This window comes from Nelumbo nucifera, chromosome 2, assembly GCF_055504915.1.
Source record: "Nelumbo nucifera cultivar China Antique chromosome 2, China Antique-T2T, whole genome shotgun sequence".
In the NCBI taxonomy this organism is placed as follows: domain Eukaryota; kingdom Viridiplantae; phylum Streptophyta; class Magnoliopsida; order Proteales; family Nelumbonaceae; genus Nelumbo; species Nelumbo nucifera.
This window is the reverse complement of record NC_142650.1, coordinates 5494391-5521765: the sequence shown is the minus strand read 5'-3', so window position 1 is coordinate 5521765 and position 27375 is coordinate 5494391. Positions and strand designations below refer to the sequence as shown.

General features: G+C 36.2%; 1 protein-coding gene across 2 annotated transcripts; it reads left to right on the top strand.

The window, feature by feature from the left end:
- Positions 1-5396: 5396 nt before the first annotated feature.
- PDE149 (integral membrane TerC family protein) lies at positions 5397-25733 on the top strand. 2 transcript variants are annotated; one of them, XM_010255131.3, is made up of 14 exons: positions 5397-5654; positions 5771-5851; positions 6740-6885; positions 6982-7058; positions 9783-9870; positions 10092-10172; positions 10270-10326; positions 13224-13305; positions 16499-16548; positions 16863-16919; positions 17031-17109; positions 24399-24457; positions 25168-25225; positions 25413-25733. In XM_010255131.3, the coding sequence occupies exons 1-14, from the start codon at positions 5507-5509 to the stop codon at positions 25511-25513; spliced, it is 1164 nt and encodes a 387-aa protein (XP_010253433.1). In that variant the 5' UTR covers positions 5397-5506; the 3' UTR covers positions 25514-25733. The 2 variants fall into 2 exon arrangements, with proteins under 2 accessions (XP_010253433.1, XP_010253431.1); XM_010255129.3 differs by having other exon boundaries at positions 5398-5654; positions 6737-6885.
- Positions 25734-27375: the final 1642 nt, after the last annotated feature.

Genomic DNA, 27375 nt, shown 5'->3' with positions numbered 1-27375 from the left:
ATGTTACGCTGGACACGATTATTCCATGCTCCCCTACGCCTTATAATATACTCGCTTGCATCGATCGGTGGCATTCAGGATAGTTGATCAATCTATGTATCGTGATGTGATCAAACGGTTGTTAGAAGCGGACTTCTATGGGTCTATAGTGGCCCAAGACCAAAAAGGCTCTATGTGTCCACCATCATCCGTTGCCCAGTGCGTGTAACCCGTGGTTTTGTACGAGGTGGGCTTCGAATTTCGATTCCCGGGCTTCACACTGGGCTTGGATCGGCTAGCTTCGGGCCTTCGGGTAAACCTCAATTTGGTTGGGTTCGGGTTAACCGTTTCGGGTTGTCAAAGGTTTGCCCATCAGATATACTGGTAAGCGTGTATTTGATTTTTACGTAGAAATTTAGATGTTGATAATGATAGTAATAATATATTCAAAATTTTTTATAAATTTTAAATATTTTTTATTTTTTGTTTTTAATTACTAATAAGATGCAAATTGTAAAATCCAAATTTAATTACACAAACACTTCATTCAAATATGTGATAATCATATTAAGTTATGAATTTTCAAGTATAATTGAGAGACCTATCTACTTGGCTAAATTATTTTTTTTGTAGCGTTTTTTCTTTTTTGTGTATCTTTTTTATTTTGTTCATCTATAAAAAAAAACGTAAGATTTAAATAGAGGAAATTGAATAAGGTGAAAAGTAATAGTTTAATTTACAATCTAAACCTTACAATTAAATAATGACTAAATTCAAAATTGAGTATTTTTAAACAAAATAAAGTTTCACAATCCAATTCATATTTTAATAGTAATGTAAATATAGAATTATTGATGCATTCAAATTTTTATATTTTTTTGTATTTTTATGTGTAAAAATAATTATAATATATCACAGTTACCTTTTATTTAATATGATAAATATATGATATTATGCATGTGCTTTAATGCTTTAAAAAATATATATATATTTTTATTATTTATTTATGACATTAAAAAAGTTAACGCATTTAACCCATAAATATTGACATGGGACACAATATTTAAAAATTTGTGGCTATTTTAAATATGTTATTACCAAATTGTGACTTTATAGGTTGATCATTTTGATTTAGATGGTTGAATTGCTTAACCACCACTTGGATAAAAAAAATGGTTTTATTTTCGAGTCAATTTTAAAATATATGGGTCTATAATGTTAAAAATACTGACATAAATCTAATTAGTAGCATTTATTAGTGAAAAATAACATAAAAATATATGATTAATAAGAGAAAATGTGATTTAATGCCTTAAATATAGAACTTAATGAGAGGGGATTAAATGAGGTGGCAATTAATAATTGATATTACATTTTCAACTCTTACAATTAGAGATAGATTAAATAGACAAATATAGGCATTATAGTAAGTGTCTATGTGGCAATTCAAGATGATGATATGATAGTAGTAATATATCAAAAGTTGTATATAAATTTTATGTATTTTTTATGTTTTTATAATTTTTATTAATCGGATGCAATTTGTAAAATTCAAATCCGATTGCATAAACACCTCATCCAAATATGTGATAATCGGATTGAGTTGTGAAGTTTCAATTATCATTGATAGGCCTACCTACTTAGTTATATTATTATTTTTTGTAGTGTTTTATCTCCTTGGTGTGTGTGTGTGTGTGTGTGTTTTGTTTATTTGGTTCATTTATCCAAACAAATGTAATATTTAAATTAAGGGAATTGAATGTGGGGTGAAAAATAATAGTTCATTTTACAATTTAAACCTTGCAATTAAACTATACTAAATTCAAGAATGGGTATTTTAGTTTAAAAAAAGTTCCACAATTTTGTTCATATTTTTAATAGTAGCGTAAATATAGAATTATAGATGTGTTCAATTTGTTTTTCTACATTTTTTGTGTATAAAAAAATAATTATAATATATTACACTTACTTTTTAATTTAATATGATAAATATATGATGCTATACATGTTCTTGCATGCTTGCTTGCAAATTTTATTTATTTTTTATTTTTGTATTTTGATATTTTATTAATTTTTATTATTTATTCATGACATTAAAGGTTAATACATTTAACCCATAAGTTTAACTATTTATTATTAATTTTTTATATTTCATTTTTGTTTAGTTTTAAATTATGTATTTTATTTTCATTATAAATAAATATAATTATTGTTTATTACGCATATTTTTTTAATCTGATTAATAAAAATATCTTAAATATATCTAATTCTACTTTTTTTTGTAATTCTCTATATTTATTTTTATTTTAAAATTTTTATTACCTCGCTATGACTTCATTGGTTGATTAATTTAATTTGGATGGTTTAATTGCTTAGCCACCACTTGAATAAAATTTGATTTTATTTTTTAGTTAGTATTAAAATATATGGGTTTATATTGTTAAAAATATTGACATATATTTAATTAGTAGTATTTATTAGTGACAAGAATAGCTTAAAAAATATAGGATTTAATATCTTAAGTATAGGGCATTAAGACTTAATAATAAAGGGTTAAATGTGGTGCAAAGTAGTAATTGAAGTGATATTTTCAGCCCTTATAATTAAAGATGGATTAAATACACAAATATAGGCATTTTAGTAGCCATTAGAACTGGCGTTATAGTTAAAATAAAATAACTTTTCTATCATTTTCTCAAACAAAAAGGCAGTGGATAATTTTAGTAAAAAAAAAAAAAAGTTTCACATTGCATTTACACTTTTGTATATGGTATAGATAGATGTATTGAGGGCTGGCTCATTGGTGTGTTACTTGGTTGATGTGGAATCAAATCCCGAAACCAACACTTTGGGGGAAAATGGGCCTCTACTCTCTATATATAATGGGGTAAAATACAAAAACCTCCCCTAAAGAACATTGACATAGATGAAAAATGTTAGATTGATGCATCAATATTTTCTAAATACCCAATTTAGCCCTTTTGTCATTTTCTTCATACTCTTTCTTTGTTGCTTTATTCCTCCTCTTTCAATCTCCCAAATTCCATCATTGAAACTCCATCAACTCATTAGGTTGGCTCTTGTTACTCCATTTCTTTAATCCATTATTTTTCTTAGTAGCTATTCTCTTTAATAGTAGGGAAGAGCAATTTACTAGATGGATTCAAAAATAAAACAAAAAACAAAAGTTGGCTTTAACCATTCAGTCCACCCCTAGGGTGGAGCTAAGATTTTTAGGGGTGGACTAAATCCTGGTCGTGGATTGATGCCAAATCCATGGGCATGATGCGGTTTATAGGGAGGCTACTAATAGACTAGGAGGGGGCTGCAATTTCAGATTTTTGAGGTGGATTGCAGTCCACTTATCCCAAAACAATAATATTTCAAGATCTATAAACATTCGTAGTTTACATCATACCGAGAAAAGAGTAGCTGTGAACCCCTCCATCCAAGCTAGGGCTACTAAACCAACTCCCCATAAAACTAAGTTCCTTTCCATGCTCTGTTTTCAGCATTAAGATACACTCGCCTTTCATCAGAACTTGAACTGACATGGAAAAATGACCAAAACCAATTAAAGAAGCCATGTCACTTGAAACAAAATAAAGAAACCATTGATTGCAATCAAACTCATCTGCTCCTCACACATGGGCGCTTCACAGGCACATCCACTGTGCATTGAGAACATTTCCCTTGAATAATAATTTATAAATACGGGAGATGTTCCCATGTAGGATGTGCGTATGAGGCACAGATCCAGTCTCTCAAACTCGTTAGTCTTAGCACCATTTCAATATAAAAAAAAGGCAAAAAATGAAAGATATCTTTTTAGAGATAACGAAGGCAGCAACCAAGCAAGCAAAGCGCCCAACATATGTGAAATTCTGGAATCCTAGAGATCGGAGAACGTTGTGTTTGATTTCTATCCATTTTAATCGATCCCCACATATTCCATGCGAGTATATTGAAAGAGGATGCAGAAAACGACAAGGGAGATTGAAACGTCTTCTACAGTATTTTACGATATTTCTAAATGATGCCCTGGGGCAATTCATATACGTGGACGTTTTCTGTTCGGGTCAGTGATGAATGGGAGGTTTTTGTCATTTTTCTTAATTTAAGAAATTTTTTTGTTAAAATAAAATTAAATGAGAGATTTTTATAATTATCAGAAACTTCAGTGAAGTTTTTTGTATTTTACCCATTGTTTACTTTATATCTATTGCAAGTTGATTACAATCAAATCATGCACAAACGTACACATATTATGCTTTGTTGAGTGTTGGGTGCACTTTGTGATAACAAATCACGATTTACATATACAACGCTTCCACGCAGAAAACAATATCGGTTCATTTGTGTAAAGAGGGGAAGGCTCCTCCTAACGAGAGATACTTGTCATGCAAAATTGCAAACCACATTTGCTAAGGACACATTATGGGTAGAGACCGGATCTTGTCCTCGCAAAGTGCATCTGACACTAACTTCATAGGCACGTCTCGAATTGGGATCTATTCCTCACATGGCACGCCTTATAGGCTCACACCAATCTTACAATCACATCTCACCTTGTATTGGGAACATTTCTCGTGAATAATAAATTTAAAGTTGGGAGATGCTCCTTATGTGTGGCAAAGACATGCTGTGAGGTTGGTGTAAGCAAATCCAGACTTGCACATCCCACCATGTATAGAGAACATTTCCTATACTTATGTGTTATTATTAATAAAAGATGTTCTCCATACACGGGAATGTGTATGTGAGGTCCGTGGAGATGTGCTATATGACATTATGAAGAACATATCCCAATTCTTATAGGAGTAGATCCCAATACTTCAACTTGATCAAGTAAAATCTTGGTGGGAAAATCAAAGGCCATGATTCCCCATTGGGATAAGTAGGCTGCACTAAAACTCATAATTCCAAATTCTTCTACTAAGACTTATAAAAATTCAAAATTTCAAACACCTCCATTTTAAACACTAATACCCGCTCCATAGGGGTGAGCAAAAAAAATAAAAAAGAAAAACTGAACCGATCGATTCGGTTTTGGTATTTTTAAAAAACCAAAGGTAATGATTCGATTTCAGTTAACCAATATAGAAAAACATCGATTAACCAAATCGATCCATATATATATATTTCTATATATTTTATATATATTTATGTATATTATATATTATAAATTAATAAATATGTATTATATATAAATATATATTATACAAATTAAAAAATAAAAAAACCAATAAACTAAATTGATTCAACAGTAAAAGCCCCTTCATTAGCAAGAGTGAAATCGGTTACGTGGCTATTTTTTAGCGGTCGATGGCCATTCGCTCCTTCGCGAACCCGTGGCAAGTGGCAACCACGTGTAAGCTGATTCGATATTTCTTTTATACGAGACTGCATTGCATTCGACCAGAAAAATGAGAAGGGGCGAAGGATAAGAAAACATCGCGAGCTCGACGTCCTCAGCTGAACCTGAAGCTGCAGGAGGCATTTACATTGATCCTCTCCAGTTGTAAGCATGGGGTTCACTTCTGTGGTCCACAATGGCGTTGGGTCTCGACTGAAATTAGATCTAGGGCTTCATAGACTTTCTCCTCCTTCACCAATTAAAGCTTCGGTTAGATCGTTGGTTCACTTCACACACCAGAACGATGTCTTCCGTGCTGGTATCAACATTCGTCTTTGTTTTTTTATTTTTTTTTTGTTTTTAATGCCATTTCCCTGTTGGGTTTGTATTAGTTATTCTTGCGAACTTCTCTATCTATTTCTCTCAAATTTGCAGTGGAGTATCGTCGTCGAGTTCGTGTCGCACCAATTGTTTGCGCCCGACGGACTGAACAAGAAGAAATTTCGTCAGCTTCAGGTGAATTTATTCATTTATTTTTTAAATCTAAATCATGGATTTTATAGGCGCAATTCTCCGTGGGTGGAACATTCATAACAACTAGTCGTAGGTAGGATTTATATTCAGTCCATATTCCATACAGTAAAAAGAAAAATTCTATTCTATCAATGAGAACAGTTCTTGTGGATATTTCGTCCACATACCACTCACTGATGCAGTGTTCATTAACAGCTGAAAATTGCATTTTCACTTTTCATGATATTATCCTGGACAATTTTACCACTCAACCAAGAAAATTACATTGTCAAATGAATAAAATGGATACACCCAAAGTAACGGGAGTGGTAGCACAAAAAAGGGGTGCGATTTATGTTGGAAAATGTAAATGAGCAATAACAACCTAATCTGATAAAGTGATGCTCCTATCTATGTATAACGTACTAGGGACCCCCTGCATCCAAATTTCTTAGCCTAGTTATTTTCAATTTCTTTAGTTTTTAGTAGACTAGTGGTATGTATCATGTAATTTTACATACGTAATTTGATGTGCATTAGTCTCACTGTTGGTAGTGAGGGATCCATCTATGGTATGTTGTTTATGAACACAGATTTGCCTATTTTTCTAATTTATGTAGAGGGGCTTATAATCATGAATATAATATTCTTCAACTAGTTTAATTTTGCGAAGATGCAGAGTTCCTTGTAAACATTACTGTATGTTTAATATAATGCACATACAGATTGGTTGATTCAAGCCTTACTTGTTTCTAAATACAGCAAATGTTTCTGTAATCTAATTCTAATTACTTCATACATGTCAGAGAGCTCTACGAAACATTTCAGAATCCTGCAGATTCCCTATAGTCTGTCTGAATATAATATGATGGTGAAATGGATCTGCAGAAGAAACCGGAAGGACCAGTTATCAAGCACATGATTACAGTGACAATACTGACAATGCCTCCCACTCCATCTCCTCTGCTGGAACTCCAGGAGAAATTCAGGAGCGTGACCCTGATTATGTGTCATCCATAAGAACTGTTGCATTATGTGTGAGTGCTTCTTAGTTAATAATTATTGGTAACTATCCTGATGCCTTGATTTCTGTTGGTCCTTTATTAAAATATATAGCATACTTCATCTTGCAGGTTTGCACAGCAGTGGTATTTGGTGTTGGTTTGGGCTTTAAAGATGGAGTTGGAAAGGCATACGAGTTTTTTGCCGGGTATGAAGAGGGCATAAACTTATACTGTGATTTAGATGTTACCTGTTCAGAGGTCACTTCTTCAACCTCTACCTTTAGAACAAAGTGAAGGTGATGCATGGGGGGGGGAGAAAATAAACATACATGCTATCATCTGGTTACATCATTACCAAAGATACCAAATTATATTAGGACCATGACCTGTGGAAAACGTAAATTTACTGAATTAACTCCATCCAAAATTTATAGGGACCTTTTGGTCCAAATTGTGAAAAATATTGTATGTTAGGAATAAAAATACAAGTTGCTGAACCAATAGTTGAAACTTGACATGATCGCTGACACCATGGAAACACAAAAGGTGAACAGGGAACAACTGTATTGGGGTGTCTTGTAATAGGGAACCATATGTGAGGGGAGGGGGCATGTGCCAGCCTTACTAGGGGTGTAGGTACATAGTGGTCGCTAAGACCATCAAAGTATGGGGGGTGTCAAACCAACGCTACATGGACGCTTGCGGTGAACCCATAACTCATCGCACATTTGTGATGAGTTTATCGTAGATCTGCGATTGCGATGAACTCATACCTGGGACAGGTTGCGATGAAAATCTGCTAGCGCGGATTCGCGATAAAGTTAAGACATGCGCGGGTTTGCGATGAACCCTGGACACACACGGATTTACGATGAACCCCGAACACGCGTGGAGTTGCGATGAACCCAACACCATTACAGAGCTGCGGAATCATAGTAGATCGGGAATAAATGCCGGTTACATGTGCATTTTTAAATTACACATGCGGGTTTAATGAAAGTACGCCTGCCAAACGATGACGTCACCCACGTCATGTCAGTATAATAGGGTTACATACGGAGAGAATCCAGAAGAGATGATTCTCTAATAATGATCCTTTAATAGTCAAACAAAAGAAAAGATCTCATTTCCTAATAGGAGGGATCCTCTTTCCTAATAAAAAAGAACTCCTTCCTTGATAGCCTTAATTCTCTCTATAAAAAGGGGAGAGCAATTCTTTCCTGAGAGACAACAGAATACAACCTTGACCTAGGGTTTCTGAGAGAGAGGCAACTCCCATCTCTCATCTCTTCTCTTCCTCTCTATTCCTCATGTCCCCTCTCTTCCCCGTCGCCATCTCTGGACCTTCGGAGAATTGACCAACTGCCAGGAGTCCACGCTGAAAACAAGGGGAAATTATTCTATGCATGTGATTAACTCGCTATTATTTTTGCCAATAAAAAAAAAGCTACTAGTGTATGTGGCTTTTCTTTTGGTGTTTTCCTGAGTTCTAAGCTAAACATTGATGTTGTCTACTGCCTGGGCCTTTTCTCATGGACACTTATGATTTTTTATTTTTTGATAAATGACACTTGTGATTTGCCACTTAAGATAAAAATTTAAAGAAAGTAAAGACAAACATTTTAGCATTTTTTATTGTAAGTCTTGGAATGATTGTAGTAAATGAAAGAAGATTTTGTATTTGGAGGCATAGTTTTACTTGTCTTTATCAGATTCTGAAATCTGACTTTTGTGGGAGGTTCTTTCAGCTCAATTTCTTTGTGAAAGGGACTATTCTTGGGCAAATTGATATGAATTACATGAATTGGATAAATCATAAGATTCACAAATTGAATAGTAAGAGTCAATCATTAATTGTAAGATCTTTCCAGGAAATCAAAACATTTAGGTCATATGGTAGATCATATTATTTTAGCAACTATGTCCTTGTGCCAATTTTACATTTGGTTATTCGTAGAAGCATTTGGCCCCTTAATATCGATGTTAGTTGCACTTTTTCATTTCTTGAAGCAAATTCAATTCTACCCTTTCTCTAACTTACACGGAACCATTTCTCATTGATAAATTTGTTAGTCTTCACCTGACATGGACAAACCATTTCATTCTACTTTCTTTTACCTTTTCTTTGCTGCTAGTTTCTATCCCTTTATCCCTTGAGTTTTTTCTATCCCGTTATCCCTTGATTACAACCATTTCTAGTTATTTCCTTGTAGTTTCCATCCCTCTATAGTACACTCATTTTGATGATGCATTATTTGTTGATATTGCACAACATTCTGCTTCATAAAGCATCACCACTGAAAGTGTTGTTTGGTCTTTCTTAAATGGACCTAAATGTCTGGTGGTAACATGTCAAATTTCAATACTCATGTACTCTTGATGGTTACTGCTGCACATCGGTTTCTTTTTTCTATTCATTTTTTCCCTCTTTGCTTGTCTGACATCAATAAATACTTAGCTTACGCTATGAAATCAATATTGTTTGATTTGGATCATCATTGAAAATATTTTGAATATTTTAAGGACTTTCTTCCTCACCATATTCTCCATGTTTAATTTGTTGCTTATGATACATTTACTTTATATAAGGGCTTACTGGACATAAGTTAGGGGCTATTGCTTGGTGCAACGATAAAATGTCTGGTTGACAAGCATGAGAATGTGGGTTGAAGTCTGAGAACAGTCACTTTGTGCAAAAATTCCAAAGGTTAGGTCCATATCCAGTTGACCCCTCCCAAAACCTTGCATAGCCAAGACAAAGATTGGGTAATGGCCCTTTATTACTTGATTTAAGTTCTGATGTCATTATCCAACTCCATTCTCACAATGTTATGCTTGTTGGTTTTGTCTCCCTTGACTTCAAATGGATGTTGTTTCTTCTGTGTCACTTTATTATCAATAGCAAATATATTGTTTTATTATATTTTCAGGTATCTGCTGGAGCAAAGTTTGTCAGTAGACAATCTCTTCGTCTTTGTTCTGATTTTCAAGTACTTCAAAGTACCAATTATGTATCAGGTGCTGAGTGGCATGTGGTTTCATGTTTTACTTTCTTAAATCTTAATGAAGTTTGATACCCTCATTTTATCTCTTCAGGTTCTGGTTATGGATTCTTTGCTTTCTTAATTACATAGAAAACCATTATTTTTTTTCTAAGTGATAAATCTCATCCTATCCCAATCCTTGTCATTGGGCTTCTTGTTATGTGTCATTGAACTTTTTGTTTTGGTGAAATACAGAGTCGGGTGCTCTCGTATGGCATTGCTGGTGCAGTTATATTTCGTTTATCAATCATTCTTCTTGGAACTGCCACCATTCAGGTTGTTAATCTACTTTTTGATGCACACCTCATGTTTTTCTTCTTTTAATTGTATGTTTCTCAATTCTATTGGGTAACTTATTGTGTTGTTATTCTAGAGGTTTGAGGCTGTGAACCTACTACTGGCATCAATTCTACTGTACTCATCATTCAAGGTGCAGTTTCTCTTTTATGTTCATAGTTAAACATGAAGATATATTTCAATTATCCTCTTATTTTTGGCTTGCAAGTTGTGAAATGTATTCTGTTGGTGGTTTTAATGAATAAGTTAGAAAAAATCGTAATACAGCTTTCCTGTTACACATTGTGAAAACTCCTTCATTGGATAAGTTTTAATGAACTTATAACCAGATCAAATGAAATTCATTATTAATGGAGAGAAGAGAAAGAATGCAGGCAGCAAGGTACAAGAAAAAAACAAGGACAAAAAGAAAATATAACCTTCAAGGGTGATCCCCTGCAGTTCCCCTATATATATCCAAATATCCAATATAGGATACTCAGGAAGGGTCAAGTCTTATCCTGGGCCCTGACTAAGGAATCGGCTCTCTTGTTGCAAAATTTGTTGTTATCAGAGTAATATACTCCAAACTTTGCATATGAAAGCTCTGCAACTGTTGATGTTTCGAGTTTTAGAAAAATTGCCCTAATAACGGTTAGCTAAGCAAGGGGCCTCAAAGGAACATTTATTTTGGGCTGCACTGTAATTTTTATTTCTGTTTTAGCTTGATGTAATACTTTGATAGGAGAGGTAACATCTCGTGCCTCTCCATGGGTATCCTGTAATGCTTTAATTTTTCTGGTTTAATAAAATTATCTTCATTCATAAAAAAATGTCCTAATAGCTTATCAACTATATGCCTTTTGTGAAACTGAAAAGTTTTCCCTCGACTTGGTTCCATCCAGCTGAGGAACTGGACATGACAGGTTCCTAAGTTGAATGAGCAATCAAGTCTTCAGAAATTCTCCTGCTTAAGGATATTAAACCATGGGAAGTCTGATGAACGTGGAAGTTTCTCTGCTAGAGATCTTCTTATTTACAATACAAAATTTTGATTCATAGGTAAAATGTACAAGCAGCAATGAGTAAATGAAGAACAGGATGACTGTTGAGTTGAAACTTGAAACTTCCAAACATTTCAATTATGACATCATTGGGCATAAGTGTCCAGTTTAAGGGAGTGTATTATTAGGCTGGTTATGAGGATAGTTTTTTGGAGACATTTAGTTTTGTTGTGAAATACATTTTGTATTGATAAACTTTATAGGACCATTTCTTGGCCCATTGATAAAATCTTTATCATTGAGACCCACGTATAAAAAAATTCTAGAGGAATCAAAAAAGTGGGACACTCCAACCAACCTACCTCATAAACTCAAAACTCATAACAACCTTGTCTCCTTAGCCCAATAAAACTGCTGCCATCTTTGTAGCCAACTCTCCCTGTCTTGACGTAAAAACCCTTTCCTCAATTGAATCAGAAAAAAAGACTTCAAAGATGGGATTTGCGTTCTCTTCAACCTCTACCACTAGAAATAGTACCTTTACCTCTTTCTCTCTCCTCTTTTGCCCTCATGGTTGAATCAGAGATATTCTCCCAATGAGAAGCATTAGCCAAAACCTTGGTGAAATCTTCCTCTACACTCTTGGATATGCTGCCTCTAATGAATTCCTCCAGTAGAAAGAATTGGTGGTTCCCAATTAGCTTGAACATTCAGATATTCCATTTCCTGTTCCTAAAATATAGTCTTCTCCTGCATGAGAATTTTAAAGGCATTCACCAACTGGTTGCTCCTTCTTTTCTTTACCTTCTAGTGTTTATTATTCCAAGGTATTCTTTCACTTTAAAGTCCTCCCCTTCCCCTAATAAAACACTTCCAGTTTTCTGATCAAGGCAATTTTTTTGCCCAGAGCTTCAGCACTTTTTTTGTCGGTTCTGTACTGGGTTTACCCTGACCTGGCCCAGATCTGACCCATTGACAATCCCATCAACTAGAAAATATGTGCCCATTCATATGTGATATCCTTCTACTCAGGATTCTGCTAGACTGAATACTGTGGCTGTTCTGCAGGAAACCTGGACTTCTAGGGCTGGAGATGCTTTTCAGTTGTGTCCTTGCCATATCTGGGTAACATAGTTTGAAGGAGAATATTAGTATCTATTCAGGATCCAATGGTAAAGGGAATTCTATTGATGCTAAGTTGTTAATGTTTCTTCATGGTCTGAGAATGCTATCTACTCTAGTCTGTACCAACTTGGAAGTGGAAGGTAATTCCAAACGGTGACTTGCTGAAAGCAACCAGGAGAGGGCCTATGGACACTTTTGTCATGTCCTTAGGAAAGCTATGTCACTAGCCTCAAACCTATTTTCTTGATCTATTACTAATTAAAAAAACGAGAGATATAGAAGAATACTTGTGTGCTTATATTTTTTATCGGTAGATGTGCTGATATTTGTTCTTTTCTAATTTGTGTCTGATTTTAAAGAAATTGATGGGGTGTAAAAGGGTGAATTCTTGTTATAGATGGTGTCCGCTATTGGGTATAAAGAGTAGTATATTCTAGATTGTGTAAGGTCTACATGCCATAGTTTTAATTTGACAACTCAACCAGACCTTGGCTAAGCTGGCTTGACTAGATTCTATGCAAGTCAACAAAGTTTCATGAGTCAATTCAGTTTGATGGCCTTGTTAGTTGAGCTGAGTGTTGGCTTCTAAAATTCTGGTAGACCTCCTTTTTGATCTATATACTTCTTTTTTCTAGTTTATCTTATTTCAATATCTATTTGCTTGGCAAAAAAAGTACATATTCTACTGAAATTATATGAAGTCGTTCCTGTAGGGCACCAATAGTTCATGGAAGTTTGTGCCACTAATGGGTACTTCTGTTCTTGTGTACACACATGGTTAGGGGGGATGGTTGAACTGTATTTTCTTTGTGAAATGCAACTGTCTGGTTGTATCTCAGAAATTGTTGTGATCCTCTTTTTATTTGTAGATTGCTCAATTGTTTCCTAGTACAATTTATTGATGTGGCTTATTCTGTATTAGCTTTTTACTGGAGAAGAGGAAGAGGAAGATTTGTCCAACAACTTTGTTGTGAAGACATGCCAGAAATTTATCCCTGTCACTTGTAACCTTCTATCTCCTATTTTGCTTTCCTTTTTCTATGTCAAACCATTTGCTTGGTTGGGAATATACTTTTAAAGATCTATTATCAGTCAATATGGTCAAAACTTTGACTTCTCTAGATATGTCTTGGAAGGAAATATTACTGCATACTACCTATGATGGTGCTCTCTTTTCTTATTAAATAAGGTTGACATGTTATTGGTCACTCTTGGACATATAAGGCTTTGTGGTATTGATTGTTTGTAGTGCTTCCTTGCAGATTTTTTTATAAGTGAAATTTTATTAAAATAGCAAATATAAGCAGTACAAGCATCCCTTAGAGAGGCACAAGATGCTGCCTCTCTTCATAAAAAATAAAATAATTACAATTGAGCCCAATATAACTGATTTTTATTCACCCCTAGCATCACCATCCCATTTGCTGATCTCTTCACCCAATGTATCCTCAGATATGGTAAACCATTTAAATTCTTCATCTCATCCCTAAAATATGGTAAACCATTTAAATTTCATCTCATCCCTAAAACACCATAATACAGACTCTAGTTCCCTTAGCCCTCCTACCACCAATTTTAAGTCCCCGCAATGTCCAAATTTACCATATTCAGGTCGTATGCAATCTGTAGTCCTTGTAGTGCAGTAAGCAATTCAACTGTAATGGAATCACCTACTTCCACTAGACCAGAAGATAAGGTTATGATGTGCCCTCCATCTCTCATCACCCCTCCTATTCAAGAGGGACTTGGGTTGCCTAGAGGCCCTGGACTACTCCCATCAAAATGTAACTTCACCTAGCCTTCAACAGGAAGCATCCGATGTTAGCTCTTTCCTTTTGGGGTGAACTTCAGCCACTGCCTTCCAATTTCTCCACCATATACACTAAAAGGAGAATTGTGAGAAAGAGTCCAAAGTTCTAATCTAGTGTATTACCCTGACCATTACACATTCTCTTCTTGCTTCTTTGCTTCTCTCCCTCTTTGAAAAGATCCTAGCATTCCTCTCTTCTTATAGGGTCCAAACTAATGCTGCTCTCACACATCTCCACGTAATTCTTCCCCTTCTCTTAGGCTAAACAGTAGAAGGATCGAAAAACTTGTGCACCTTCGTTGGCATTATTTCACTTGCACCCAAACCATAGTTTTCAAGGCGCCAAGGCGAGTCTAGGCGACAGGTGGCGCCTTGTCGCCTAGGCGATGGATTTTTTTAAGTAAAAACATGTATCCTAGGGTAGTTCCCTAGGTTCCATAATCATATTTAACAAATATCCATAATTTTCATAAGAAAAGTATAAACTTCATGTTAAAGTATAGAAAACCAACATATTCCAACATATTCCTGAGAAGAAAAAGAAGAAAGAAAAGAAAATTCAAAAAATATTGGGGCTGAGCCCCCATTTCTGTTATAGGAAAAGAAGAAAAGAAATAGTGGAAGAAGAAAAAGTATATAAACACACAAAATTAGTAATGAAAAAGAAGAAAATGTGTTGATTGGACAACATTTTATGTTCTTCCTTACTTATTGGTTCAGGTTTTGAAGTCTTTGAGGGTTTAATACAGCATTTAGCAATGTTTGTGTTGATTAAACCCTAACAAATAAGAAAATAATAAAAAGAAATTAGCATATGAACATACAAAATGAATATTTTAGTTTAAAAATGTCTATTTTATAATTATAACCTCAAAAAATTAAGAGTATAAAAGTTTTTTATAACATGCTATAGAAAACTGCTTGGTGATTAGGTGAGGCGAGCCTCCAAGGGCGCCTGCCTAGGCATCACCTTGACAACTATGACCCAAACAAAGCGAAAAACTATTCCCATATATCTGTAGCAAAAGGACAGGCGATTAGTAAGTAGTAACAACTCTTTCCATTGGATTTACAGAGAATGCACTAATTTGAAGAAACACATAGGGAAAGGTCTTCTTTTTATGCAAACAGTCTATGGTGTTAGCCTTCCCATGAAACACTTATCAACAGAAAGCCCCTATTTTTGGTAGGAGTGGATAGACATCCAAGGTGCTAAGTTCAAGGTGGAAAGTCCTGAGGGGATCACTGATGCTATCTTAAGGTACCTCAAGGAGTGGATAGACATCCAAGACCATCGATTAATTTTTATGACAGTCCCATTTTGTCAGAAGAGATGAGTTCTTAGTTGGAAAAAGAATTCGAGGAATTTGAAACTAAGGAAGAAGTTATGAGCATGGATGGGGATAGAGCTCCTGGATCAGATGGTTTTCCTTTGTTGTTCTATCAGCTCTGTTAGGATACCATCAAGCAGGACCTTCTGGAGGTTTTTAGAGACATTTACCATTTAACCATTGTGAATAAAGGAAACAACTCTACTTTTATTAGCTTCATCCCTAAAAAGAAGGTATTTTGGAGGTTAAAAGCTTCAAGTCCATTGGTTTAGTGGGAAGCATCTATAAATTAGTGGCTAATGTCTTGTCTCCTCTTCTTTGTAAGAGGAAGGCAGATTACCAATAGCATCTTAGTGGCCAACAAATGTGTTGATGATAGAAGACAAAAGGGAGCTCCAGGTGTGGTAATTAAGTTCGATCTCGAGAAAGTGTATGACAGAGTCAATTGGGACTGCCTTCTGAGAATGAGGTTAAACTTTGATGGATGCTCCTTGGGCAATCCAGGCAAGGCTGGTATTGGTGGAGTGGTTCAGGGGAGTGATGGCATTGTCTACTGGACTTTCAGTGGACCAATTGGGGAAGCTGATTAGGCTTAACCACTGCAGTGCTTGCTGCCCTAATGGGGCTGTGATTTGCTAAGAACCTGGGTATCTATTTTTTAACCATAGAAGGTGATTCAGCAAATACTATAAAATGGTTGGGAGTGAAGGATAGTGGTCCTTGGAGGCTGACTCATTTCTTGACTGAAGCTAGAGATTTTGAATTCAAAACTCTATTGCTGACGGGTTAGCTAAATCTGGTGCTCTTTTGGATGTAATGTATTGTGAATTGTGATCGTTCTCTACTGGCTAATTTCTGCAGGCCTTCCCACTCCTTTGAGTTGTACATCTTCTCATGTATTTCTCTTCTGCTTCTTTATTTTAATATAATTAGTTACTTTCTTTAAAAAAATAAAGGTCTTTAGCTGAGCTATTATGCCTAGTTTCTGCTGCAGTTGCTAGTATTTATCATTGAAGATCTTTAATGTTTCTCCTCCAACTTTTTCTTCATTTACAGCTGGTTACGATGGCAATCAGTTTGTCACTCTTCAAGATGGTGTATGGAAGGCAAGTTGTTAATAAGGCTACATGTTCAGTTTTTAAAATTCTAACACCTCATCTTCATTCTCAGCTTCTCACGTTTAACTGATTTTACCAAAACCCTTCGTCCACCAAACTGAATACATGAACAGGTTTATATATATATGATGTATGTTTAACCCCCCCCCCCCCCCCAAAAAAAAAAAAAAAAAAAAAGATGTACACTCCAATAATGCCCATCTGCATACCATATGTTTAGCTAGTGAAAATATAATTATCATTATTACTATGTTATATCACTATTGCTTGATTTCCAGTGGCCTTCAATTTTTTTTTGGCAGGCAACACCTCTACTCCTTACAGTAGCCGTTATTGAGCTCAGCGATATTGCCTTTGCTGTTAGTTCTTTTGATTTGTGTTAATTTTTATTTTCTCTTTTCTTTTCCTAGAAAACAACTCTCTGCTTGAAGTTGAATTAAAAAATTTAAGATATTTTTTGTTTCTTGTAGGTTGACTCAATACCGGCAGTTTTTGGTGTTACACGAGATCCCTTTGTGGTCTTCACTTCAAATATCTTTGCCATTTTAGGTAGTTCCTCCTCCATTTTATAAGGCTTTGTGCTTTTGTCTTAAATAATTACCCAACCCTCTCTGGCACAAATTATATGTATTTGAATATGTTTGGCTTGGTTCCTATCTTGGAGTTGGGTGATTTTCTTTTTTCTTTTTGTTATTTTGTCATTATTGCCTTTATGATCACAATTGTTTATAGGTATTTCTTTAACTATTATGTACAAGAAGAAATATATAATAGCATATCTAATATTTGGTATTGCAATTAGATTGGATTATGTTGAGGTTTTAGACAAATTGTGTAGTCTATAGTGGTAGTTTTTGATTATTTATTTAGATCAAGGTTTTTAAAACCTAACCGGACAATGAACCGGTTAGGGTTCCGGTTCTCAGGTTGAACGGTCCGACTGTTTGAATCGAATGGAGGGCCCATTCTGACAAAAAATTAAAAAATGACCAAAACCGTTGAATGGTTTGACCACCCGGGTCAGCGGTTTGCTGACCAAATCAACGTTTTTGGGCAAATTAACCGTTTTGGGGTAAAACGGAATCGGTCACCTGATTGGTTCCCGGTTTTTCTGGTCCGACCATCCGGTCTGATCCGGTTTTGAAAACCATGGTTTAGATAGGAAGTGGGGACCACAACACTCTTGTTGGGTCCTTTTTGAGCAGTTATTTTAATTGTTTTATGCTGTTTTATGTGTTAGCTACCCTATAAGGGCATATTGGTCTTTGTACTCTTTATTATTTTAGACTATAAATAATAGTGAAGAGGGCGGCCAACATTATTGCTCTCCTCTCTCAAATCTCTTCTCTTCCTTTTCTCCTTTCTTCTCTTCTTCTTCTTCAAGAAATATTCTTTTCTTTTATAGATCTTTATTTCAACACCTTTCTACTTGGTATCAGAGCTTGACTAGGGTTTCTTGAAGTTTTTTCCATGTAGTCCTAGATCAGTCGATTGCATGAGGAGATAAAGGGTTGATCGATCTATTTCAGATTGCCAAGTTCTTGGATTTTTTGGTGTGATCTAGTCATTAGGAGGGTGATATATGTTTTGGCATCAAAATCAAGAAGAACTGGAGTGTGGGGAAGAGTCCTAGTCAAGTTGGACTCTTCAATTTTGATATGATCTTGGGCGCTCAGGTATTGTTGGACTTCTCTAGGTATTCTATAGGGGGTAGTTAGGCTTTTGGAATTTTCTGGGCCTTCTAGAGTGGCCGATTCACTTTTCTCTTCAGTGGAAGATAGTGGGAGGAGAGAGATTTCTCTCCAAATAGGGTTTTCTTCTTCTGAAAAGGTCTGTTACCTTTGTGTGTGAGATCGATTTGATCTTGGAGGCTCTCTACCTAATTATTTTATGCTTTTGAACTGTTTGAAGTAAAATGAAGAGTTGGAGTACCGAGCAGAAGTCCACCGGTAACATGGGTCTAGGTGTTGGAGGTAGTAGTGATATTTTTGGGTCTAGAATTATTACTAGAGTGAAGTTTGATGGTACAAATTATCTTGAATGGGCACAATCAGCCAAGATGGCCATTGGTGCACGTGGGAAACTGGGGTACATCACTAGGGGGGAGAAGAAACCTAATATAGATCCCTCCCGATGGGTATAAGAGAATTACATGGCAATGACCTGGCTGTGTAACTCTATGTTATTACCTCACATTGGTAAAATTTTTTTGTGGGCTAATACTACAAAAGAGATTTGGGATGGAGTGACTGAAACCTATTCCCAAAAACAAATGTAGCTAGAGCCTATCAGTTAAGGAATTAGGTGATTAGTACAGAGCAGAGAGATAGACCTCTTTCCACCTATTTCTCCATGCTGAAAGCTCTTTGGCAGGGGATCAACCACTTAGAAACTGTGGTTTGGGAGAATATGAAGGATGCAACAACCTATCAGGGGTTGGTAGAAAAGAATAGGGTTTTTGAGTTCTTGGTTGGGCTGAACCTTGAATTTGACATTGTTAGGCAACATCTCTTAAGTGTGACTCTTTCTAGAGAAAGTGTGACTCTTTCTCAAGCTTATGCCTTTGTCTCTGGGGAGGAGACTAGGAGGAATGTCATGTTGAGACAGCCTGGAATTGATCAATCAGCTATGGTTAGTATAGTTAAATCTAAGCCAAATGGAGATAGGGGGAGTAGTGAGGCTAGGAAGGAGGACAAGAAGGATTTGATGTGTGACAATTGCAAGAAGACTAAACATACTAGAGACACCTGTTGGGAGCTTTACCCTCATCTTGTACCAGCTTGGATCAAGAACAAGAAGGGAAATGCAAATGTGGCAATTATAGGAGATCCTTTAGGACCCCTCTCCCAGGCTGATCTAGAGTCCATTGCAGCAACAACAGTGAGGATTGAATTGGAAAAGTATGGACAACTTATGAGTAAGAAGGATTCAACCTGTTTTAGTTCTTTAGATGGGTAGAACATTTCAAGAGCCAACCATACTACTTCCTTTGCTCATACAGGTAGTTTATATGTAGTTGCAAATCATGTATTCACCTCAGGTAAGGAGGTACCTCCCTGGATTATAGACTCAAGAGCATCTGAGCACATGACCAATATATGTACCCTCTTTAGTTCTTACCAATTATGCTCTAGTAGAGATATCTACAGCAGATGGTTCTCATATTCCTATTGCTAGGAAAGGGACAGTTAGAGTGACTAATGACATTACTTTATCCTCTGTCTTACATGTCCCTAAACTCCACACTAATCTTCTTTTAGTAAGCTCTCTGATAAAAAATTGAACTGCTCAATGACCTTTCTTCCTTGTAATTGTGTTTTGCAGGATTTGGAATCAAAGAGGACGATTGGGAGTGGTCATGAGGTGAATAGAGTCTACCTTCTGGATGAGATTCTGAGACATCAGAGCCATCGTGTTAGTAGCAACAGTAGTAGTGGATCAGAGTTAGTGAGTCAGATTATGCTCTAGCATAATCGTTTGGGTCATCTTTTTTTTTTTTCATTTCATTGAGGTTTTTTGTTTGTAAAATTGTTTGAGTCTGTTCTATTGTCTAGTTTGGAATGTGAAAGCTATCAGTTGGGAAAACATTGTAGACATTCTTTTAAACCAAGTAATAAAAGAAGTTCCTTTGCTTTTGATATTGTTCATACTGATGTATGGGGTCCTTACCACATTTCTTTCATGGGTGATTACTGTTATTTTCTCTTGTTTGTGGATGATCATACACGATATTATTGGATATATCTGATGAGATCATGTGATGAAGTATCCATTTTGGTGTAACAGTTCTACCAGTGGTTCTCACATAATTTTGGAGTGAGGAGTAAAGTCTTCAGATCAAATAATGCTAGAGAATACTTTGAGAAGGACTTATCCTCGTACTTTTTTGGAGCATGGTGTGATTCATCAGAGTAGTTGTGCATACATACAACAACAAAATGAGGTAGTAGAGAGGCAGGATAGACATTTTGTGGAGGTGGCAAGGAGCCTTATGGTGTGTGCCTCAGTTCTTATTCGTTTTTGGGGGGATGCAGTTCTCACAGCCATGTATTTGATTAACTGTGTTCCTTCACACACTTTGGGGAGATATTTCATATACCTTTGAGAGTTTTTGGGTGTGTCTCCTTTGTTCACATTCTTGGTCCTTATTGCAAGAAATTGGATCCTAACGCCAAGAAATGTGTTTTCCTTGGGTATGCTCAAAACCAGAAGGGGTATTGTTGTTATGATCCAATGTCAGGAAGTAGGTTTGTTACTGTGGATGTTACCTTTTTTGAGTCCACTTTCTTTTTCTTGGGTGGTTCTCCTTAAGGGGAGTGTTTTGGGGAGGAGAACTCACAACTTGTCCCTCTTTCAGTGCCATTTGTTCCTTCATCTGATTCACTTATTCCACCATCAGCAACTGCAGTCCCACTGCCTGATCCTCTATGGCTAGCCCCACAGGTCTATCAGTGCCATTAGAAGAGGGTTGACTCCACACATGCTTAGATAGAAGAACCTGCACCACTATTCATGACTCCATCTAAGATCCCAGGTTTGGCTAATACAGTTCTAGGTATTTTCCTTGAGCCTGAGCCTGCTATTTCTCTTGATAATGATGTTTCTGTATCTAACACTGTTGTGGCAACTGATCCCTCCGATCTTGATCTTCCCATTGCACTCCGCAAAGGGAAGAGAAAGTGTACAATCCATTGCATTTCACACCATCTCTCCTACAGTGCCTTATCACCCTTCTACCGTGCTTTCCTTTCTTCCTTAGATTCTATATGTCTATACCCAGGTAGGGATGGCAATTTTCCCCATCCCCGACGGGGACCTAACTTCCCTGACCCCATCGGGTCGGGGATGGGGACAAAGATTAATAGGAATTCCCGATCGGGATCAGGGATGGGGATTGAAGTCCTCGCCCCGCCCCGCCTCGCCCCTGATTATATATATTAAATATATATTATTATATTATTTATATATATCAAAACATATTTAAAACATTATTTGTAATTTAATTTTTTTATTTATTTTAAGTAAATTTATTTTTCAAAAAATACTATTATCTAAAAAAATTTCGGGGATTCGTGTCCCCACGGGGAACCCATCCCCGTTGGGGATTGGGGATGGAGGACAAATCTTGTCACCCATAGGGATCGGGGATGGGGATGGGGGTTAATTTTAGAATCGGGGTCAGGGACGGGGAATATGATCCCCGCCTTGAACCCGCCCCGTTGCCACTTATACTCAGGAATATTAGTGATGCTTTTTCCAAACTTGAGTGGAAACTAGCTATGCAAGAAGAAATGGAAAATTGGTTAAAAATCAAACATGGGAAATAGTTTATCTTCCTACAAACAAAGAGACAATCGGATGCAGATGGGTGTTCACTGTGAAGTACAAGGCTGATAGCATCATAGAGATGTACAAGGCAAGGTTGGTTGCAAAAGGGTATACACAGACCTATGGTATTAATTACTTGGAGACTTTTGCACCAGTTGCTAAGATGAGCTCAATTTGAATTCTCGTCCCTAGCAGCTACCTATTCGTGGTCTCTATTCCATCTTGATGTTAAAAAGGTTGTCCTTAATGGTGATCTGCAGGAGGAGGTATATATGGACATTCTAGTTGGTTTTTATGAGAATGTTGGTAAGGGAAAAGTTTACAGGCTGAAGAAATCACTATATGATTTGAAATAGTCACCTAGGGCATGGTTTGATAGGTTTAGAGGAGCACTTATCCGTTTTGGGTACACACAAACTTAATCCAACCATACTCTCTTTGTAAAAAGGAGAGAGACACTCTTGTTAGTATTGATTGTATATGTAGATGATATAGTTGTTACAGGAAATGATCTGAAGGAGATTGATGCACTCAAGAAGTCACCACAGTAAGAGTTTGAGATCAAGGATCTAGTTGAACTGAAATACTTTTTGGGGATTGAGGTTGCAAGATCCAAGTATTGGATTTTCATCTCTTAGAGGAAGTATGTGTTGGATTTACTACAGGAAACTGGGAAGCTAGGAACTAAACCAGTTGATACTCCTATTGATTCAAGCCATAGAATTAATGCTTTGGATGTTGAATTGGTTAAGGATGTAGGAAGATATCAGAGGATGGTAGGTCGGCTACTATATTTATGTATGACACGTCCAGACGTCTCCTATGCTGTTAGTGTTGTGAGCCAGTATATGCATGCTCCTCTAGTTCATCACTAGGCCATTGAGAGGATACTTGCATACCTGAAGAAGCATCATGGCAGAGGGATTCTTTTCTCAGACCATGAAAATTTAAAGCTGGAGTCCCACACAGATGCAGATTGGGCAGGTTTCTTAGGTGACAGGAGATCTACATCAGGGGTATGCACCTTTGTGGGAGGAAACTTGGTCTCATGGAAGAGTAAAAAATAGTCAGTTGTGGCTAGATCAAGTGCAGAGGCTGAATATAGATCTATGGCTCATGGTGTTTCAGAACTACTTTGGGTGAGATCTCTACCGAGTGAGATTGGAATAAAAGCTGAGGAGTCCATGATGTTATATATTGTGACAACCACGCTGCAATCAATATTCCCTACAATCCAATTCAGCATGACAGGACTAAACACATTGAGGTTGATAGTCACTTCATAAGAGTGAAGTTTGCAATCAATATTCCCTACGATCCAAAGGGTGACAACTGGAGAAGTCTGCTTGCCTTATGTCTCCTCTAAACTACAATCGGTTGATGTCTTCACCAAAGGGGTTGCAAAGAACAAGCTTGAATACAATCTACGCAAGTTGGGAATGTGTGACATTTACTCCCAACTTGAGGGGGAGTGTTGAGGTTTTAGACATAGTGTAGTCTATAGTGGTAGTTTTTGATATTTATTGTTTAGATAGGAAGTGGGGACCACGACACTCTTGTTGCGTCCTTTTTGAACGGTTATTTTAATTGTTTTATGCTTTTTTATGTGTTAGCCGCCCTATAAGGGCATAATGGTCTTTGTACTCTTTATTATTTTAGACTATAAATAATAGTGAAGAGGGCGGCCAGCATTATTGCTCTCTTTTCTCTCTCAAATCTCTTCTCTTCCTTTTCTCCTTTCTTCTCTTCTTCTTCTTCTTCAAAAAGTATTCTTTTCTTTTACAGATCTTTATTTCAGCACCTTTCTATTTAACTGTCCAATAAGATGTGCTGAGAAGCACAAAGCACTGGATGTGGAGACACAATTTCTAGAATAATAGAACATTGGAATTAGTGATCGTGAGATTTAAAGCAATTTATTAACCATGTATCCCAGCCCTAAACAGATTAGTACTATAACTATGTCCTGCTACTTGAAATGCAAGCCTATTTTTAACTTTTTCTATAGATATGCCTGTGAGTCTTGGTTTCTTCATTGGGCCAAGTCAGATTCTGAGATGCATCAGATTCTGATTTCTGTTGTTTGTGTCCATATAACAGTGGCTGGTTGGCAGCACTCATGAATATGTTGATCAGACCCATCTTGAATATTAATGCCGATTCTTTATTTCAATGGTGGAGATAAATGTTGGCCAAGCTCATCTTAACTGTGGAAGGTGACTATTTATTCAATGGGGGCAACACATATATTTAGCCACCCAAAATGATTGGCCGAGTCTTAGCCAAGTCGAGTGGAGTTTGGTTCCATATTTTTGGCTTTGGTATTTAATTTTTTTTTTGAATCCTTTCTACGCATTCTGTTATGCTATCAAGGTGCCATTTGTAAGAACAAGAGACAGTCTTAACAATGCTTCACAAAATTTAATTCTTGTTATATTTGCTTTATCCTCTAAACCTTAAAAAGATTAAAAGAGTACACTTGGATTTGATCATATTACCGTCTGATACAGGTTTAAGGTCACTATACACTCTTATTTCTGAAAGTATGTCAGAGTTGGAGTATTTACAGGTGACTCAACTGTCCTTTTCTGCATGAATTTATATAACATTTAGCATTGCTTTACTCGATAATTTCTCACTTCTGATTAATAGGTCCTTTCTTTTCCTGTTTATAAAATGCATACTTCGGTAAGGCATTTTATGCCCATTGTAGAACCAGGTTGAAATTACTATCTTGGGTATATGATGCTTCTTTTCGGTGCTGTTTATACTTAAAATATTTCATACAGCTTTCAGAAATGATGTACTTTATGCTAAGATTTCAACCTAGTATCATCTCTCTTTGCCATGGCTGGGAAGTTATAGATCATGACATTATTTTCTGGGATAATTCTTGATGGGCATGGCCCCTTCAATGTTTTAGATTCTACAATATTCAATTACAGTATCACCAACCATTTTCCTCTGAAAGTCAATTCAAACTTCCGACACTTTGTGAAAGTTCATGCATCAGTTATTAGGACTAGGTCATTCTAGTAGAATCTCCCTGACTATACGGTTTACATCTTTGCTCTATCTTGTTGTATTGAAGTGTTTTCTTTCTTATTTTTCAGTGTGTTTTTTTGCTCATCTTGCTGAAATTCTTGGTGTTTTAATGTATAAATGTCATATGATGCTAATGTCTCTTTCATATCTTTTCCCCCTGGACAGCTGTCTTTATAATATCTTTATATGGTTGATTTTGGATTTGCAACTAAGTATTTTCTTTGTCCCTTTCAGCCTGCCATTTCTATTGTTCTGGGCTTTATCGGGTGCAAGATGATCTTGGATTTCTGTGGTGGGTATCTTCCAACTATAGTATTGCATATTCCCTTCCTCCCTAGCCAAAAAAGAAGGAAAAAATTAGAAGGAACAAAAGGGAATAAAAATGAAAAAAAAAACTTTATTTTCTCCCTAATATTTTATTTTATATTTATATATATTTTTGCAGTACAAATATTTGACGTGTCTCACTTTTTTTGCAGGGTACCATGTGTCAACTGAGGTTTCATTGGGTTTTGTAGCAACTAGTCTCAGTGCTGGGGTGCTGTTGAGTCTCATGAAGAAGTCGGACCGAAAGAATTGAATCCCTAAAGAACAAAAATATCGGGTGAAAAAATCTATGTTATTATTACCAATTACTTGGCTTACACGTAGAGGGTCACAAGATCAATTCTGTTTAAAATTTATTGACAAAACCAAAGTATCTACTAACAGAAGGGAAGCAAAACTATGAGTACCAAATTCTGATAGGATGGAAATGTAAATTGTTAATAACAGAATTTAATGTGCTATTTAGTTTAGTATTTGTATTGTGCTAAGATTATAATACAACATTTACGAAGAAAATCAATTATATTACTATTAAATAATATTAATAAGAAAATTTAATATAAACCAATGCATTAGTGCTCTCCGAAAGCACTAATTTTAACAAGAAAACTAAACCAATGCATTAGTGCTCTCTGAAAGCTATCATACTTTCTTGGTATGAATGTCCCAGAGAGCAAAAAAAGGATAAAAAGGTCAAAATCCATGGTTGGACTGGTTGAAGTTCTTCGGGTGTAAATGGAGACGAAGGAGAGAATATTGCTGATTGATCTATCTAAAGATGAGGGGGACTCTTCATGGTGTAGTGAGGACTGAGGACTATCATCCCGATTCCAAGCCCTCCAAAGTATTCAGGAGGAGAATAAAGATGCGAAATTTCAGTTATCCCCCAAACCCGAAGTTGTTGAGAACCTGATCTGGTCTTTTATCCCTAGCTGACCTTTGAAAAGAAACGTATTTTGCTAGCTAATTCTAATTTTACAACAGGAACCCTCAAGCAAGGGAGCTTGGATTTCCTAACAAGAGCTCTACCCACACTTGCCAACATGACATCACATCCCCACATAAGGAATTGTATGCTATTATGCATGGGGAGATGTTCCCAATTCATGGTTGTAGTGTTTTGAAGGTAAGTGGGTAGGAGATTCCGAGTCCGAACCATAGATCTGGCAAAAAGGCGACCCAACCCTTGAATGACGATGGATTCGGTGTAGGAGCAGGGATGCCATAGATCTTAGAACTTTTGTCCACATAATAATTGGATTAGATGCAGATTTCACTCCATCGGATTTGATTAAGATCTTAATTTGATTAAAATTTAGGCATTAATGATTTAACGGTGAATGTGACTTTAAATATAACAGAATGGCAAAACAGGATTTATGTAACTGATCCCATATATTTGCGAGATAAGGTATGGATGATGATAGTGGCATATATATTTAATATAAATATACATTGTGTGCTTTCAATAAACATTTATGTTATATATAAAAGTTTAATAGTAATTGTTTTTTTTTTTAATTTTTATGTGTTTTATTTCAAACACAGCAAAACAAATTGGAATTCAAGCATGGTATATTAGATTTTGGATCTGATGTGGGGCAAAATCTTGGTGCATCAAAGGCACGTGATGATAAGTATATTTTGTTAAATGTAAATTGATGAAAATTAACTTAAATTTAACCTAATTGATTGAGGTATAAAATTAACATGCAATCGAATACACAGTAGTTGAACTCATTGTTTGGATTTAAAATTTCAATAATCTGTTCCTGATTACAGGCTTACAGCCGTATTAACGATGTAAAGAACCTGCCGTTTTGCGAGCTCAAATAGGCGTCCAACAAACCAGCAAGGAGCCCGGATCTGCTCCTGACAGACCGTGCCTCACACCGACCTTATAGCATGTTTTGGCCGTACATCGGGAACATCTTCCATGCTTGCATTATTATTTATAGGGAAATGATTCCCAATACAGGGTGAGATGTGGTTGTGAGGAGCAGATCACAATTCACCAGTAAGTCAAGAACAAGGAGAACCTATTTAAGAGGACGTGGGATCTCTTGCCTGAGACCGGATCTGCTCCTCACACCTGGCGCCTCTCAGGCGCCTCAC